This window comes from Oncorhynchus nerka, unplaced genomic scaffold (genome assembly GCF_034236695.1).
Source record: "Oncorhynchus nerka isolate Pitt River unplaced genomic scaffold, Oner_Uvic_2.0 unplaced_scaffold_2864, whole genome shotgun sequence".
NCBI classification, from domain to species: Eukaryota; Metazoa; Chordata; class Actinopteri; order Salmoniformes; family Salmonidae; genus Oncorhynchus; species Oncorhynchus nerka.
In genome coordinates this window covers 5,362-22,540 of record NW_027038437.1, presented here as the reverse complement: position 1 = coordinate 22,540, position 17,179 = coordinate 5,362, and the positions used below count along the sequence as shown (strand labels likewise).

Genomic DNA, 17,179 nt, shown 5'->3' with positions numbered 1-17,179 from the left:
TACCCTGATAATATACAGCTGATATATACCCTGATAATATCGTAGTATATATACCCTGATAATATACAGCTGATATATACCTTGATAATATCGTAGTGCTGATATATACCTTGATAATATACAGCTGATATATACCCTGATAATATACAGCTGATATATACCTTGATAATATCGTAGTGCTGATATATACCTTTATAATATACAGCTGATATATAACTTGATAATATACAGCTGATATATACCCTGATAATATACAGCTGATATATACACTGATAATATACAGCTGTTATATACCCTGATAATATACAGCTGATATATACCTTGATAATATACAGCTGATATATACCCTGATAATATCGTAGTGCTGATATATACCCTGATAATATACAGCTGATATATACCTTGATAATATACAGCTGATATATACCTTGATAATATCGTAGTGCTGATATATACCTTGATAATATACAGCTGATATATACCTTGATAATATCAGTGCTGTTATATACCCTGATAATATACAGCTGATATATACCTTGATAATATACAGCTGATATATACCCTGATAATATACAGCTGATATATACCCTGATAATATCGTGTTGATATATACCCTGATAATATACAGCTGATATATACCTTGATAATATCGTAGTGCTGATATATACCTTGATAATATACTGCTGTTATATACCTTGATAATATCGTAGTGCTGTTATATACCTTGATAATATACAGCTGATATATACCCTGATAATATATACCTTGATAATATCTGTAGTGCTGTTATATACCTTGATAATATACAGCTGATATATACCTTGATAATATACAGCTGATATATACCTGATAGTATATACCTTGATAATATCGTAGTGCTGATATATACCTTGATAATATACAGCTGATATATACCCTGATAATATACAGCTGATATATACCTTGATAATATCAGTGCTGATATATACCTTTATAATATACAGCTGATATATAACTTGATAATATACAGCTGATATATACCCTGATAATATACAGCTGATATATACACTGATAATATACAGCTGTTATATACCCTGATAATATACAGCTGATATATACCTTGATAATATACAGCTGATATATACCTTGATAATATACAGCTGATATATACCTTGATAATATCGTAGTTCTGATATATACCTTTATAATATACAGCTGATATATACCTTGATAATATCGTAGTGCTGTTATATACCCTGATAATATACAGCTGATATATACCTTGATAATATACAGCTGATATATACCCTGATAATATACAGCTGATATATACCCTGATAATATCGTAGTGCTGATATATACCCTGATAATATACAGCTGATATATACCTTGATAATATCGTAGTGCTGATATATACCTTGATAATATACTGCTGTTATATACCTTGATAATATCGTAGTGCTGTTATATACCTTGATAATATACAGCTGATATATACCCTGATAATATATACCTTGATAATATCGTAGTGCTGTTATATACCTTGATAATATACAGCTGATATATACCTGATAATATACAGCTGATATATACCTGATAATATACAGCTGATATATACCTTTATAATATACAGCTGTTATATACCTTTATAATATACAGCTGATATATACCTTGATAATATACAGCTGTTATATACCCTGATAATATATACCTTGATAATATCGTAGTGCTGATATATACCTTGATAATATACAGCTGATATATACCTTGATAATATCGTAGTGCTGATATATACCTTTATAATATACAGCTGATATATAACTTGATAATATACAGCTGATATATACCCTGATAATATACAGCTGATATATACCTTGATAATATCGTAGTGCTGATATATACCTTTATAATATACAGCTGATATATAACTTGATAATATACAGCTGATATATACCCTGATAATATCGTAGTGCTGATATATACCCTGATAATATACAGCTGATATATACCTTGATAATATCGTAGTGCTGATATATACCTTGATAATATACAGCTGATATATACCCTGATAATATACAGCTGATATATACCCTGATAATATATACCTTGATAATATCGTAGTGCTGTTATATACCTTGATAATATACAGCTGATATATACCTTGATAATATACAGCTGATATATACCCTGATAGTATATACCTTGATAATATCGTAGTGCTGATATATACCTTGATAATATACAGCTGATATATACCTTGATAATATCGTAGTGCTGATATATACCTTTATAATATACAGCTGTTATATAATTTGATAATATACAGCTGATATATACCCTGATAATATACAGCTGATATATACCTTGATAATATACAGCTGTTATATACCTTGATAATATCGTAGTGCTGTTATATACCCTGATAATATACAGCTGATATATACCCTGATAATATATACCTTGATAATATCGTAGTGCTGATATATACCTTTATAATATACAGCTGATATATACCTTGATAATATACAGCTGATATATACCTTGATAATATCGTAGTTCTGATATATACCTTTATAATATACAGCTGATATATACCTTGATAATATCGTAGTGCTGTTATATACCTTGATAATATACAGCTGATATATACCTTGATAATATCGTAGTGCTGTTATATACCTTTATAATATCGTAGTGCTGATATATACCTTGATAATATACAGCTGATATATACCTTGATAATATCGTAGTGCTGTTATATACCTTTATAATATACAGCTGATATATACCCTGATAATATACAGCTGATATATACCCTGATAATATACAGCTGATATATACCTTGATAATATCGTAGTGCTGTTATATACCTTTATAATATACAGCTGATATATACCTTGATAATATACAGCTGTTATATACCCTGATAATATATACCTTGATAATATCGTAGTGCTGATATATACCTTGATAATATACAGCTGATATATACCTTGATAATATCGTAGTGCTGTTATATACCTTGATAATATACAGCTGATATATACCTTGATAATATCGTAGTGCTGATATATACCTTGATAATATACTGCTGTTATATACCTTGATAATATCGTAGTGCTGTTATATACCTTGATAATATACAGCTGATATATACCTTGATAATATACAGCTGATATATACCCTGATAATATATACCTTGATAATATCGTAGTGCTGTTATATACCTTGATAATATACAGCTGATATATACCTTGATAATATCGTAGTGCTGTTATATAACTTGATAATATACAGCTGATATATACCCTGATAATATACAGCTGTTATATACCCTGATAATATACAGCTGTTATATACCTTGATAATATACAGCTGATATATACCTTGATAATATACAGCTGTTATATACCTTGATAATATACTGCTGTTATATACCTTGATAATATCGTAGTGCTGTTATATACCTTTATAATATACAGCTGATATATACCATGATAATATACAGCTGTTATATACCCTGATAATATACAGCTGTTATATACCTTGATAATATACAGCTGATATATACCTTGATAATATACAGCTGTTATATACCTTGATAATATACAGCTGATATATACCTTGATAATATCGTAGTGCTGATATATACCTTTATAATATACAGCTGATATATAACTTGATAATATACAGCTGATATATACCCTGTTATATACCCTGTTATATACCCTGTTATATACCTTGATAATATACTGCTGTTATATACCTTGATAATATCGTAGTTCTGATATATACCTTTATAATATACAGCTGATATATACCTTGATAATATCGTAGTGCTGTTATATACCCTGATAATATACAGCTGATATATACCTTGATAATATACAGCTGATATATACCCTGATAATATACAGCTGATATATACCCTGATAATATCGTAGTGCTGATATATACCCTGATAATATACAGCTGATATATACCTTGATAATATCGTAGTGCTGATATATACCTTGATAATATACTGCTGTTATATACCTTGATAATATCGTAGTGCTGTTATATACCTTGATAATATACAGCTGATATATACCCTGATAATATATACCTTGATAATATCGTAGTGCTGTTATATACCTTGATAATATACAGCTGATATATACCTTGATAATATACAGCTGATATATACCCTGATAATATACAGCTGATATATACCTTTATAATATACAGCTGTTATATACCTTTATAATATACAGCTGATATATACCTTGATAATATACAGCTGTTATATACCCTGATAATATATACCTTGATAATATCGTAGTGCTGATATATACCTTGATAATATACAGCTGATATATACCTTGATAATATCGTAGTGCTGATATATACCTTTATAATATACAGCTGATATATAACTTGATAATATACAGCTGATATATACCCTGATAATATACAGCTGATATATACCTTGATAATATCGTAGTGCTGATATATACCTTTATAATATACAGCTGATATATAACTTGATAATATACAGCTGATATATACCCTGATAATATACAGCTGATATATACCCTGATAATATCGTAGTGCTGATATATACCCTGATAATATACAGCTGATATATACCTTGATAATATCGTAGTGCTGATATATACCTTGATAATATACAGCTGATATATACCCTGATAATATACAGCTGATATATACCCTGATAATATATACCTTGATAATATCGTAGTGCTGTTATATACCTTGATAATATACAGCTGATATATACCTTGATAATATACAGCTGATATATACCCTGATAGTATATACCTTGATAATATCGTAGTGCTGATATATACCTTGATAATATACAGCTGATATATACCTTGATAATATCGTAGTGCTGATATATACCTTTATAATATACAGCTGTTATATAATTTGATAATATACAGCTGATATATACCCTGATAATATACAGCTGATATATACCTTGATAATATACAGCTGTTATATACCTTGATAATATCGTAGTGCTGTTATATACCCTGATAATATACAGCTGATATATACCCTGATAATATATACCTTGATAATATCGTAGTGCTGATATATACCTTTATAATATACAGCTGATATATACCTTGATAATATACAGCTGATATATACCTTGATAATATCGTAGTTCTGATATATACCTTTATAATATACAGCTGATATATACCTTGATAATATCGTAGTGCTGTTATATACCTTGATAATATACAGCTGATATATACCTTGATAATATCGTAGTGCTGTTATATACCTTTATAATATACAGCTGATATATACCCTGATAATATACAGCTGATATATACCCTGATAATATACAGCTGATATATACCTTGATAATATCGTAGTGCTGTTATATACCTTTATAATATACAGCTGATATATACCTTGATAATATACAGCTGTTATATACCCTGATAATATATACCTTGATAATATCGTAGTGCTGATATATACCTTGATAATATACAGCTGATATATACCTTGATAATATCGTAGTGCTGTTATATACCTTGATAATATACAGCTGATATATACCTTGATAATATCGTAGTGCTGATATATACCTTGATAATATACTGCTGTTATATACCTTGATAATATCGTAGTGCTGTTATATACCTTGATAATATACAGCTGATATATACCTTGATAATATACAGCTGATATATACCCTGATAATATATACCTTGATAATATCGTAGTGCTGTTATATACCTTGATAATATACAGCTGATATATACCTTGATAATATCGTAGTGCTGTTATATAACTTGATAATATACAGCTGATATATACCCTGATAATATACAGCTGATATATACCTTGATAATATACAGCTGTTATATACCTTGATAATATACTGCTGTTATATACCTTGATAATATCGTAGTGCTGTTATATACCTTTATAATATACAGCTGATATATACCTTGATAATATACAGCTGTTATATACCCTGATAATATACAGCTGTTATATACCTTGATAATATCGTAGTGCTGATATATACCTTGATAATATCGTAGTGCTGATATATACCTTGATAATATCGCATTGCGTCCTCTACCACCATCTCTATACAGGTGCCAGGAATCACATCATGGAACTGGTTCAGGAGGAGCTGCCTGAAAAACAAAAGACAATTGTGGAAAAGTAGAGTGTTGAGGGCCTAGGAGACATGTCAAGGTTTTAGTAGTGTTGAGGGCCTAGGGGACATGTCAATGTTTTAGTAGTGTTGAGGGCCTAGGGGTCATGTCAATGTTTTAGTAGTGTTGAGGGCCTAGGAGACATGTCAAGGTTTTAGTAGTGTTGAGGGCCTAGGGGACATGTCAAGGTTTTAGTAGTGTTGAGGGCCTAGGAGACATGTCAATGTTTTAGTAGTGTTGAGGGCCTAGGGGACATGTCAAGGTTTTAGTAGTGTCGAGGGCCTAGGGGACATGTCAAGGTTTTAGTAGTGTTGAGGGCCTAGGAGACATGTCAATGTTTTAGTAGTGTTGAGGGCCTAGGAGACATGTCAATGTTTTAGTAGTGTTGAGGGCCTAGGAGACATGTCAATGTTTTAGTAGTGTTGAGGGCCTAGGGGACATGTCAAGGTTTTAGTAGTGTTGAGGGCCTAGGAGACATGTCAATGTTTTAGTAGTGTTGAGGGCCTAGGAGACATGTCAAGGTTTTAGTAGTGTTGAGGGCCTAGGGGACATGTCAATGTTTTAGTAGTGTTGAGGGCCTAGGAGACATGTCAATGTTTTAGTAGTGTTGAGGGCCTAGGGGACATGTCAATGTTTTAGTAGTGTTGAGGGCCTAGGAGACATGTCAAGGTTTTAGTAGTGTTGAGGGCCTAGGGGACATGTCAAGGTTTTAGTAGTGTTGAGGGCCTAGGAGACATGTCAATGTTTTAGTAGTGTTGAGGGCCTAGGGGACATGTCAATGTTTTAGTAGTGTTGAGGGCCTAGGAGACATGTCAATGTTTTAGTAGTGTTGAGGGCCTAGGGACATGTCAATGTTTTAGTAGTGTTGAGGGCCTAGGAGACATGTCAAGGTTTTAGTAGTGTTGAGGGCCTAGGAGACATGTCAATGTTTTAGTAGTGTTGAGGGCCTAGGAGACATGTCAAGGTTTTAGTAGTGTTGAGGACCTAGGGACATGTCAATGTTTTAGTAGTGTTGAGGCCTAGAGACATGTCAATGTTTTAGTAGTGTTGAGGGCCTAGGGGACATGTCAATGTTTTAGTAGTGTTGAGGGCCTAGGGAGACATGTCAAGGTTTTAGTAGTGTTGAGGGCCTAGGGGACATGTCAAGGTTTTAGTAGTGTTGAGGGCCTAGGAGACATGTCAATGTTTTAGTAGTGTTGAGGGCCTAGGGGACATGTCAATGTTTTAGTAGTGTTGAGGGCCTAGGAGACATGTCAAGGTTTTAGTAGTGTTGAGGGCCTAGGGGACATGTCAAGGTTTTAGTAGTGTTGAGGGCCTAGGGGACATGTCAATGTTTTAGTAGTGTTGAGGGCCTAGGGGACATGTCAATGTTTTAGTAGTGTTGAGGGCCTAGGAGAAATGTCAAGGTTTTAGTAGTGTTGAGGGCCTAGGGGACATGTCAAGGTTTTAGTAGTGTTGAGGGCCTAGGAGACATGTCAAGGTTTTAGTAGTGTTGAGGGCCTAGGGACATGTCAAGGTTTTAGTAGTGTTGAGGGCCTAGGGACATGTCAAGGTTTTAGTAGTGTTGAGGGCCTAGGAGACATGTCAAGGTTTTAGTAGTGTTGAGGGCCTAGGGGACATGTCAAGGTTTTAGTAGTGTTGAGGGCCTAGGGGACATGTCAAGGTTTTAGTAGTGTTGAGGGCCTAGGGACATGTCAAGGTTTTAGTAGTGTTGAGGGCCTAGGAGACATGTCAATGTTTTAGTAGTGTTGAGGGCCTAGGAGACATGTCAATGTTTTAGTAGTGTTGAGGGCCCAGGAGACATGTCAATGTTTTAGTAGTGTTGAGGGGCCTAGGGGACATGTCAAGGTTTTAGTAGTGTTGAGGGGCCTAGGAGACATGTCAATGTTTTAGTAGTGTTGAGGGCCTAGGAGACATGTCAAGGTTTTAGTAGTGTTGAGGGCCCAGGGGACATGTCAATGTTTTAGTAGTGTTGAGGGCCTAGGAGACATGTCAATGTTTTAGTAGTGTTGAGGGCCTAGGGGACATGTCAATGTTTTAGTAGTGTTGAGGGCCTAGAGACATGTCAAGGTTTTAGTAGTGTTGAGGGCCTAGGGGACATGTCAAGGTTTTAGTAGTGTTGAGGGCCTAGGAGACATGTCAATGTTTTAGTAGTGTTGAGGGCCTAGGGGACATGTCAATGTTTTAGTAGTGTTGAGGGCCTAGGAGACATGTCAATGTTTTAGTAGTGTTGAGGGCCTAGGGGACATGTCAATGTTTTAGTAGTGTTGAGGGCCTAGAGACATGTCAAGGTTTTAGTAGTGTTGAGGGCCTAGGGGACATGTCAATGTTTTAGTAGTGTTGAGGGCCTAGGAGACATGTCAAGGTTTTAGTAGTGTTGAGGGCCTAGGGGACATGTCAATGTTTTAGTAGTGTTGAGGGCCTAGGAGACATGTCAAGGTTTTAGTAGTGTTGAGGGCCTAGGGGACATGTCAATGTTTTAGTAGTGTTGAGGCCTTGAGACATGTCAAGGTTTTAGTAGTGTTGAGGGCCTAGGGACATGTCAAGGTTTTAGTAGTGTTGAGGGCCTAGGAGACATGTCAATGTTTTAGTAGTGATATATGGGCCTAGGGACATGTCAATGCTTTATAGTGTTGAGGGCCTAGGAGACATGTCAAGGTTTTAGTAGTGTTGAGGGCCTAGGGGACATGTCAAGGTTTTAGTAGTGTTGAGGGCCTAGGGGACATGTCAATGTTTTAGTAGTGTTGAGGGCCTAGGGGACATGTCAATGTTTTAGTAGTGTTGAGGCCTAGAGAAATGTCAAGGTTTTAGTAGTGTTGAGGGCCTAGGGGACATGTCAAGGTTTTAGTAGTGTTGAGGGCCTAGGAGACATGTCAAGGTTTTAGTAGTGTTGAGGGCCTAGGGGACATGTCAAGGTTTTAGTAGTGTTGAGGGCCTAGGGACATGTCAAGGTTTTAGTAGTGTTGAGGGCCTAGGAGACATGTCAAGGTTTTAGTAGTGTTGAGGGCCTAGGGGACATGTCAAGGTTTTAGTAGTGTTGAGGGCCTAGGGGACATGTCAAGGTTTTAGTAGTGTTGAGGGCCTAGGGACATGTCAAGGTTTTAGTAGTGTTGAGGGCCTAGGGACATGTCAAGGTTTTAGTAGTGTTGAGGGCCTAGGGGACATGTCAATGTTTTAGTAGTGTTGAGGGCCTAGGAGACATGTCAAGGTTTTAGTAGTGTTGAGGGCCTAGGGGACATGTCAAGGTTTTAGTAGTGTTGAGGGCCTAGGGGACATGTCAATGTTTTAGTAGTGTTGAGGGCCTAGGGGACATGTCAATGTTTTAGTAGTGTTGAGGGCCTAGGAGAAATGTCAAGGTTTTAGTAGTGTTGAGGGCCTAGGGGACATGTCAAGGTTTTAGTAGTGTTGAGGGCCTAGGAGACATGTCAAGGTTTTAGTAGTGTTGAGGGCCTAGGGGACATGTCAAGGTTTTAGTAGTGTTGAGGGCCTAGGGACATGTCAAGGTTTTAGTAGTGTTGAGGGCCTAGGAGACATGTCAAGGTTTTAGTAGTGTTGAGGGCCTAGGGGACATGTCAAGGTTTTAGTAGTGTTGAGGGCCTAGGGGACATGTCAAGGTTTTAGTAGTGTTGAGGGCCTAGGGACATGTCAAGGTTTTAGTAGTGTTGAGGGCCTAGGAGACATGTCAATGTTTTAGTAGTGTTGAGGGCCTAGGAGACATGTCAATGTTTTAGTAGTGTTGAGGGCCTAGGAGACATGTCAATGTTTTAGTAGTGTTGAGGGCCTAGGGGACATGTCAAGGTTTTAGTAGTGTTGAGGGCCTAGGAGACATGTCAATGTTTTAGTAGTGTTGAGGGCCTAGGAGACATGTCAAGGTTTTAGTAGTGTTGAGGGCCTAGGGGACATGTCAATGTTTTAGTAGTGTTGAGGGCCTAGGAGACATGTCAATGTTTTAGTAGTGTTGAGGGCCTAGGGACATGTCAATGTTTTAGTAGTGTTGAGGGGCCCAGAGACATGTCAAGGTTTTAGTAGTGTTGAGGGCCTAGGGGACATGTCAAGGTTTTAGTAGTGTTGAGGGCCTAGGAGACATGTCAATGTTTTAGTAGTGTTGAGGGCCTAGGGGACATGTCAATGTTTTAGTAGTGTTGAGGGCCTAGGAGACATGTCAATGTTTTAGTAGTGTTGAGGGCCTAGGGGACATGTCAATGTTTTAGTAGTGTTGAGGGCCTAGGAGACATGTCAAGGTTTTAGTAGTGTTGAGGGCCTAGGAGACATGTCAATGTTTTAGTAGTGTTGAGGGCCTAGGAGACATGTCAAGGTTTTAGTAGTGTTGAGGGCCTAGGGGACATGTCAATGTTTTAGTAGTGTTGAGGGCCTAGGAGACATGTCAAGGTTTTAGTAGTGTTGAGGGCCTAGGGGACATGTCAATGTTTTAGTAGTGTTGAGGGCCTAGGAGACATGTCAAGGTTTTAGTAGTGTTGAGGGCCTAGGGGACATGTCAAGGTTTTAGTAGTGTTGAGGGCCTAGGAGACATGTCAATGTTTTAGTAGTGTTGAGGGCCTAGGGGACATGTCAATGTTTTAGTAGTGTTGAGGGCCTAGGAGACATGTCAAGGTTTTAGTAGTGTTGAGGGCCTAGGGGACATGTCAAGGTTTTAGTAGTGTTGAGGGCCTAGGGGACATGTCAATGTTTTAGTAGTGTTGAGGGCCTAGGGGACATGTCAATGTTTTAGTAGTGTTGAGGGCCTAGGAGAAATGTCAAGGTTTTAGTAGTGTTGAGGGCCTAGGGGACATGTCAAGGTTTTAGTAGTGTTGAGGGCCTAGGAGACATGTCAAGGTTTTAGTAGTGTTGAGGGCCTAGGGGACATGTCAAGGTTTTAGTAGTGTTGAGGGCCTAGGGACATGTCAAGGTTTTAGTAGTGTTGAGGGCCTAGGAGACATGTCAAGGTTTTAGTAGTGTTGAGGGCCTAGGGGACATGTCAAGGTTTTAGTAGTGTTGAGGGCCTAGGGGACATGTCAAGGTTTTAGTAGTGTTGAGGGCCTAGGGACATGTCAAGGTTTTAGTAGTGTTGAGGGCCTAGGGGACATGTCAAGGTTTTAGTAGTGTTGAGGGCCTAGGAGACATGTCAAGGTTTTAGTAGTGTTGAGGGCCTAGGGGATATGTCAATGTTTTAGTAGTGTTGAGGGCCTAGGGGACATGTCAAGGTTTTAGTAGTGTTGAGGGCCTAGGAGACATGTCAAGGTTTTAGTAGTGTTGAGGGCCTAGGGGATATGTCAAGGTTTTAGTAGTGTTGAGGGCCTAGGGGATATGTCAAGGTTTTAGTAGTGTTGAGGGCCTAGGGGACATGTCAAGGTTTTAGTAGTGTTGAGGGCCTAGGAGACATGTCAAGGTTTTAGTAGTGTTGAGGGCCTAGGGGATATGTCAAGGTTTTAGTAGTGTTGAGGGCCTAGGGGACATGTCAAGGTTTTAGTAGTGTTGAGGGCCTAGGGGACATGTCAAGGTTCTAGTAGTGTTGAGGGCCTAGGAGACATGTCAACGTGCGATGTCTGTGCAGAACAATAAAGAGCTCCGTCAGCTAAATACTTCACCTAGTTCAACGCTATGGAACTTTAGTTGCTAATTGTTTATCTAATTTGTCTCTATAACATGTCTGCCCATTTAGAGAACATGTGTTGTCTCAAAAAGCACCCCAGAGGCTAAATGTCTATATCTTTGTGTGCTGTGGCCTTCACCTCCAGAGGATTTGTAGCGGTTCGGAGGGGTACTGGAACGTTTTGTCCAGACACAGAGCCAAGCTGCTGGCCACCTCAACGTCATGGAGCAAGGTCTCACACTGACGATTCCCGAGCTTAATCTGGGGAGACAGGCGTGGGTTGGAAAAGGGATCAACTCTTAAAACTGGGTCATTAAAACCCAGTAAACAACAGTTCTAACTAATAAAGTCAATGTAGAGTGTGAGATCCTAACCTGGTCCCAGATGTCGGACATGAACACTGGTCCCAGATGTCTGACATGAACATTACCATAGAGGTGACAGTAACGGAACAAACAGCTCTGAGAGGCTTTGAGAAGCCCAAATTAGGCCCCACACACCTGTGCCTGCGTGGTGTAGGTGCCGTTGTGTAGTTCTAGAAACAGTTCTCCAGTCCAGGTGCACAGAAGAGAGGAGTCCGCCTCGAGCTCAGAGAAGAGCCGGTCAGGACTGGACATCTGGACCCTAAAGGTTAGAAACAACAAGACACACCTTACAGTCAATTATGTATAGAAACACGTGTATCCATGGTTACAGTGTAATAAAGAAACAAGTTACAATTACATACATGTGTCCAAATGACGCAACTATAGCCAGAGCCTTCAGAGGCCAGAGCCTTCAGAGGCCAGAGCCTTCAGAGACCCGAGCCTAGAGCCTTCAGATTCAGAGGCCAGAGCCTTCAGAGGCCAGAGCCTTCAGAGACCAGAGCCTTCAGAGACCAGAGCCTTCAGAGCCTTCAGAGCCTTCAGAGGCCAGAGCCTTCAGAGGCCAGAGCCTTCAGAGGCCAGAGCCTTCAGAGGCCAGAGTCTTCAGAGGCCAGAGCCTTCAGAGACCAGAGCCTAGAGCCTTCAGATTCAGAGGCCAGAGCCTTCAGAACCTTCAGAGGCCAGAGCCTTCAGAGGCCAGAGCCTTCAGAGCCTTCAGAGGCCAAAGCCTTCAGAGGCCAGAGCCTTCAGAGGCCAGAGCCTTCAGAGCCTTCAAAGGCCAGAGACTTCAGAGGCCAGAGCCTTCAGAGACCAGAGCCTTCAGAGGCCAGAGCCTTCAGAGACCAGAGCCTTCAGAGGCCAGAGCCTTCAGAGGCCAGAGCCTTCAGATTCAGAGGCCAGAGCCTTCAGAGGAGAGGCCAGAGCCTTCAGATTCAGAGGCCAGAGCCTTCAGAGGCGAGAGCCTTCAGATTCAGAGGCCAGAGCCTTCAGATTCAGAGGCCAGAGCCTTCAGAGGCCAGAGCCTTCAGATTCAGAGGCCAGAGCCTTCAGATTCAGAGGCCAGAGCCTTCAGATTCAGAGGCCAGAGCCTTCAGATTCAGAGGCCAGAGCCTTCAGAGGCCAGAGCCTTCAGATTCAGAGGCCAGAGCCTTCAGAGAGTATTCACAGTCCTTGACTTCTTCCACATTGACTCTGTACCGGTACCCCCTGTATATAGCCTCCACATTGACTCTGTACCGTAATACCCTGTATATAGCCTCCACATTGACTCTGTACTGGTACCCCCTGTATATAGCCTCCACATTGACTCTGTACCGTAATACCCTGTATATAGAACGCCGCAGCCCGTCTGGTGTTCAACCTTCCCAAGTTCTCTCACGTCACCCCGCTCCTCCGCTCTCTCCACTGGCTTCCAGTTGAAGCTCGCATCCGCTACAAGACCATGGTGCTTGCCTACGGAGCTGTGAGGGGAACGGCACCTCACTACCTTCAGGCTCTGATCAGGCCCTACACCCAAACAAGGGCACTGCGTTCATCCACCTCTGGCCTGCTCGCCTCCCTACCACTGAGGAAGTACAGTTCCCGCTCAGCCCAGTCAAAACTGTTCGCTGCTCTGGCCCCCCAATGGTGGAACAAACTCCCTCACGACGCCAGGACAGCGGAGTCAATCACCACCTTCCGGAGACACCTGAAACCCCACCTCTTTAAGGAATACCTAGGATAGGATAAAGTAATCCTTCCCCTCCCCCCTTAAAAGACCTAGATGCACTATTGTAAAGTGGCTGTTCCACTGGATGTCATAAGGTGAAAGCACCAATTTGTAAGTCGCTCTGGATAAGAGCGTCTGCTAAATGACTTAAATGTAAATGTAAATGTATAGCCTCCACATTGACTCTGTACTGGTAAATTTCCTGTATAGCCTCATTACTAACCTGTACCCCTGTATATAGCCTCATTACTAACCTGTACCCCTGTATATAGTCTCCACATTGACTCTGTACTGGTACCCCTGTATATAGCCTCATTACTAACCTGTACCCCTGTATATAGCCTCATTACAAACCTGTACACCTGTATATAGCCTCATTACTAACCTGTACCCCTGTATATAGCCTCATTACTAACCTGTACCCCTGTATATAGCCTCATTACTAACCTGTACCCCTGTATATAGCCTCATTACTAACCTGTACCCCCTGTATATAGTTCCACATTGACTCTGTACTGGTACCCTGTATATAGCCTCATTACTAACCTGTACCCCTGTATATAGTCTCATTACTAACCTGTACCCCTGTATATAGCCTCATTACTAACCTGTACCCCTGTATATAGTCTCCACATTGACTCTGTACTGGTACCCCTGTATATAGCCTCATTACTAACCTGTACCCGTGTATATAGCCTCATTACTAACCTGTACCCCTGTATATAGCCTCATTACTAACCTGTACCCCTGTATATAGCCTCATTACTAACCTGTACCCCCTGTATATAGCCTCATTACTAACCTGTACCCCTGTATATAGCCTCATTACTAACCTGTACCCCTGTATATAGCCTCATTACTAACCTGTACCCTGTATATAGCTCCTCATTACTAACCTGTGCCCCTGTATATAGCCCACATAACCTGTACCCCCTGTATATAGCCTCATTACTAACCTGTACCCCCTACATATAGTCTCATTACTAACCTGTACCCCCTGTAGAGCCTCATTACTAACCTGTACCCCCTGTATATAGCCTCATTACTAACCTGTACCCCTGTATATAGTCTCATTACTAACCTGTACCCCCTGTATATAGTCTCATTACTAACCTGTACCCCTGTATATAGTCTCATTACTAACCTGTACCCCCTGTATATAGCCTCATTACTAACCTGTACCCCCTGTATATAGCCTCATTACTAACCTGTATATAGTCTCATTACTAACCTGTACCCCTGTATATAGTCTCATTACTAACCTGGTACCCCCTGTATATAGCCTCATTACTAACCTGTATATAGTCTCATTACTAACCTGTACACCCTGTATATAGTCTCATTACTAACCTGTACCCCTGTATATAGCCTCATTACTAACCTGTACCCCTGTATATAGCCTCATTACTAACCTGTATATAGTCTCATTACTGACCTGTACCCCTGTATATAGCCTCATTACTAACCTGTACCCCTGTATATAGTCTCATTACTAACCTGTACCCCCTGTATATAGCCTCATTACTAACCTGTACTCCCTGTATATAGCCTCATTACTAACCTGTACCCCCTGTATATAGCCTCATTACTAACCTGTACCCCTGTATATAGCCTCATTACTAACCTGTACCCCCTGTATATAGCCTCATTACTAACCTGTACCCCCTGTATATAGCCTCATTACTAACCTGTACCCCTTGTATATAGCCTCATTACTAACCTGTACCCCTGTATATAGCCTCATTACTAACCTGTACCCCTGTATATAGCCTCATTACTAACCTGTACCCCTGTATATAGCCTCATTACTAACCTGTACCCCCTGTATATAGCCTCATTACTAACCTGTACCCTGGTATATAGCTCTCATTACTAACCTGTACCCCTGTATATAGCCTCATTACTAACCTGTACCCCCTGTATATAGCCTCATTACTAACCTGTACCCCTGTATATAGCCTCATTACTAACCTGTACCCCTGTATATAGCCTCATTACTAACCTGTACCCCTGTATATAGCCTCATTACTAACCTGTACCCCTGTATATAGCCTCATTACTAACTCAAAATTTCCCTGTATATAGCCTCATTAATAACCTGTACCCCTGTATATAGCCTCATTACTAACCTGTACCCCCTGTATATAGCCTCATTACTAACCTGTACCCCTGTATATAGCCTCATTAATAACCTGTACCCCTGTATATAGCCTCATTACTAACCTGTACCCTGTATATAGCCTCATTACTAACCTGTACTCCCTGTATATAGCCTCATTACTAACCTGTACCCCTGTATATAGCCTCATTACTAACCTGTACCCCTGTATATAGCCTCATTACTAACCTGTACCCCTGTATATAGCCTCATTACTTAACCTGTACCCCCTGTATATAGCCTCATTACTAACCTGTACCCCCTGTATATAGCCTCATTACTAACCTGTACCCTGTATATAGCCTCCACATTGACTCTGTACTGGTACCCCTGTATATAGCCTCATTACTAACCTGTACCCCCTGTATATAGCCTCCACATTGACTCTGTACTGGTACCCCCTGTATATAGCCTCATTACTAACCTGTACCCCTGTATATAGCCTCATTACTAACCTGTACCCCTGTATATAGCCTCATTACTAACCTGTACCCCTGTATATAGCCTCATTACTAACCTGTACCCCCTGTATATAGCCTCATTACTAACCTGTACCTCCTGTATATAGCCTCATTACTAACCTGTACCCCTGTATATAGCCTCGTTGCCTGACCTGTACCCCTGTATATATAGCCTCATTACTAACCTGTACCCCTGTATATAGCCTCATTACTAACCTGTACCCCTGTATATAGTCTCATTACTAACCTGTACCCCTGTATATAGCCTCCACATTGACTCTGTACTGGTACCCCTGTATATAGCCCCATTCAACCTGTACCCCTGTATATAGCCTCATTACTAACCTGTACCCCTGTATATAGCCTCATTACTAACCTGTACCCCCTGTATATAGTCTCATTACTAACCTGTACCCCCTGTATATAGTCTCATTACTAACCTGTACCTGTATATAGCCTCATTACTAACCTGTACCCCTGTATATAGCCTCATTACTAACCTGTACCCTGTAATAGCCTCATTACTAACCTGTACCCCTGTATATAGCCTCATTACTAACCTGTACCCCTGTATATAGCCTCATTGCTAACCTGTACCCTCTGTATATAGCCTGATTACTAACCTGTACCCCCTGTATATAGTCTCATTACTAACCTGTACCTCTGTATATAGCCTCATTACTAACCTGTACCCCCTGTATATAGCCTCATTACTAACCTG

At 39.8% G+C, this 17,179-nt stretch overlaps 1 protein-coding gene across 1 annotated transcript; it reads right to left on the bottom strand.

Annotated features, from left to right (window-relative positions):
* Positions 1–6,069: 6,069 nt before the first annotated feature.
* LOC115124177 (alpha-mannosidase 2C1-like) lies at positions 6,070–12,422 on the bottom strand (the record flags this gene model as incomplete). The annotated part of the gene is made up of 3 exons (XM_065014506.1): positions 12,267–12,422; positions 11,906–12,027; positions 6,070–6,155 (listed from the first exon to the last, which is right to left on the bottom strand). Coding segments are annotated over exons 1-3 (325 nt in total), but the record flags the coding sequence as incomplete, so codon positions are not given.
* Between the last annotated feature and the right edge of the window lie 4,757 nt (positions 12,423–17,179).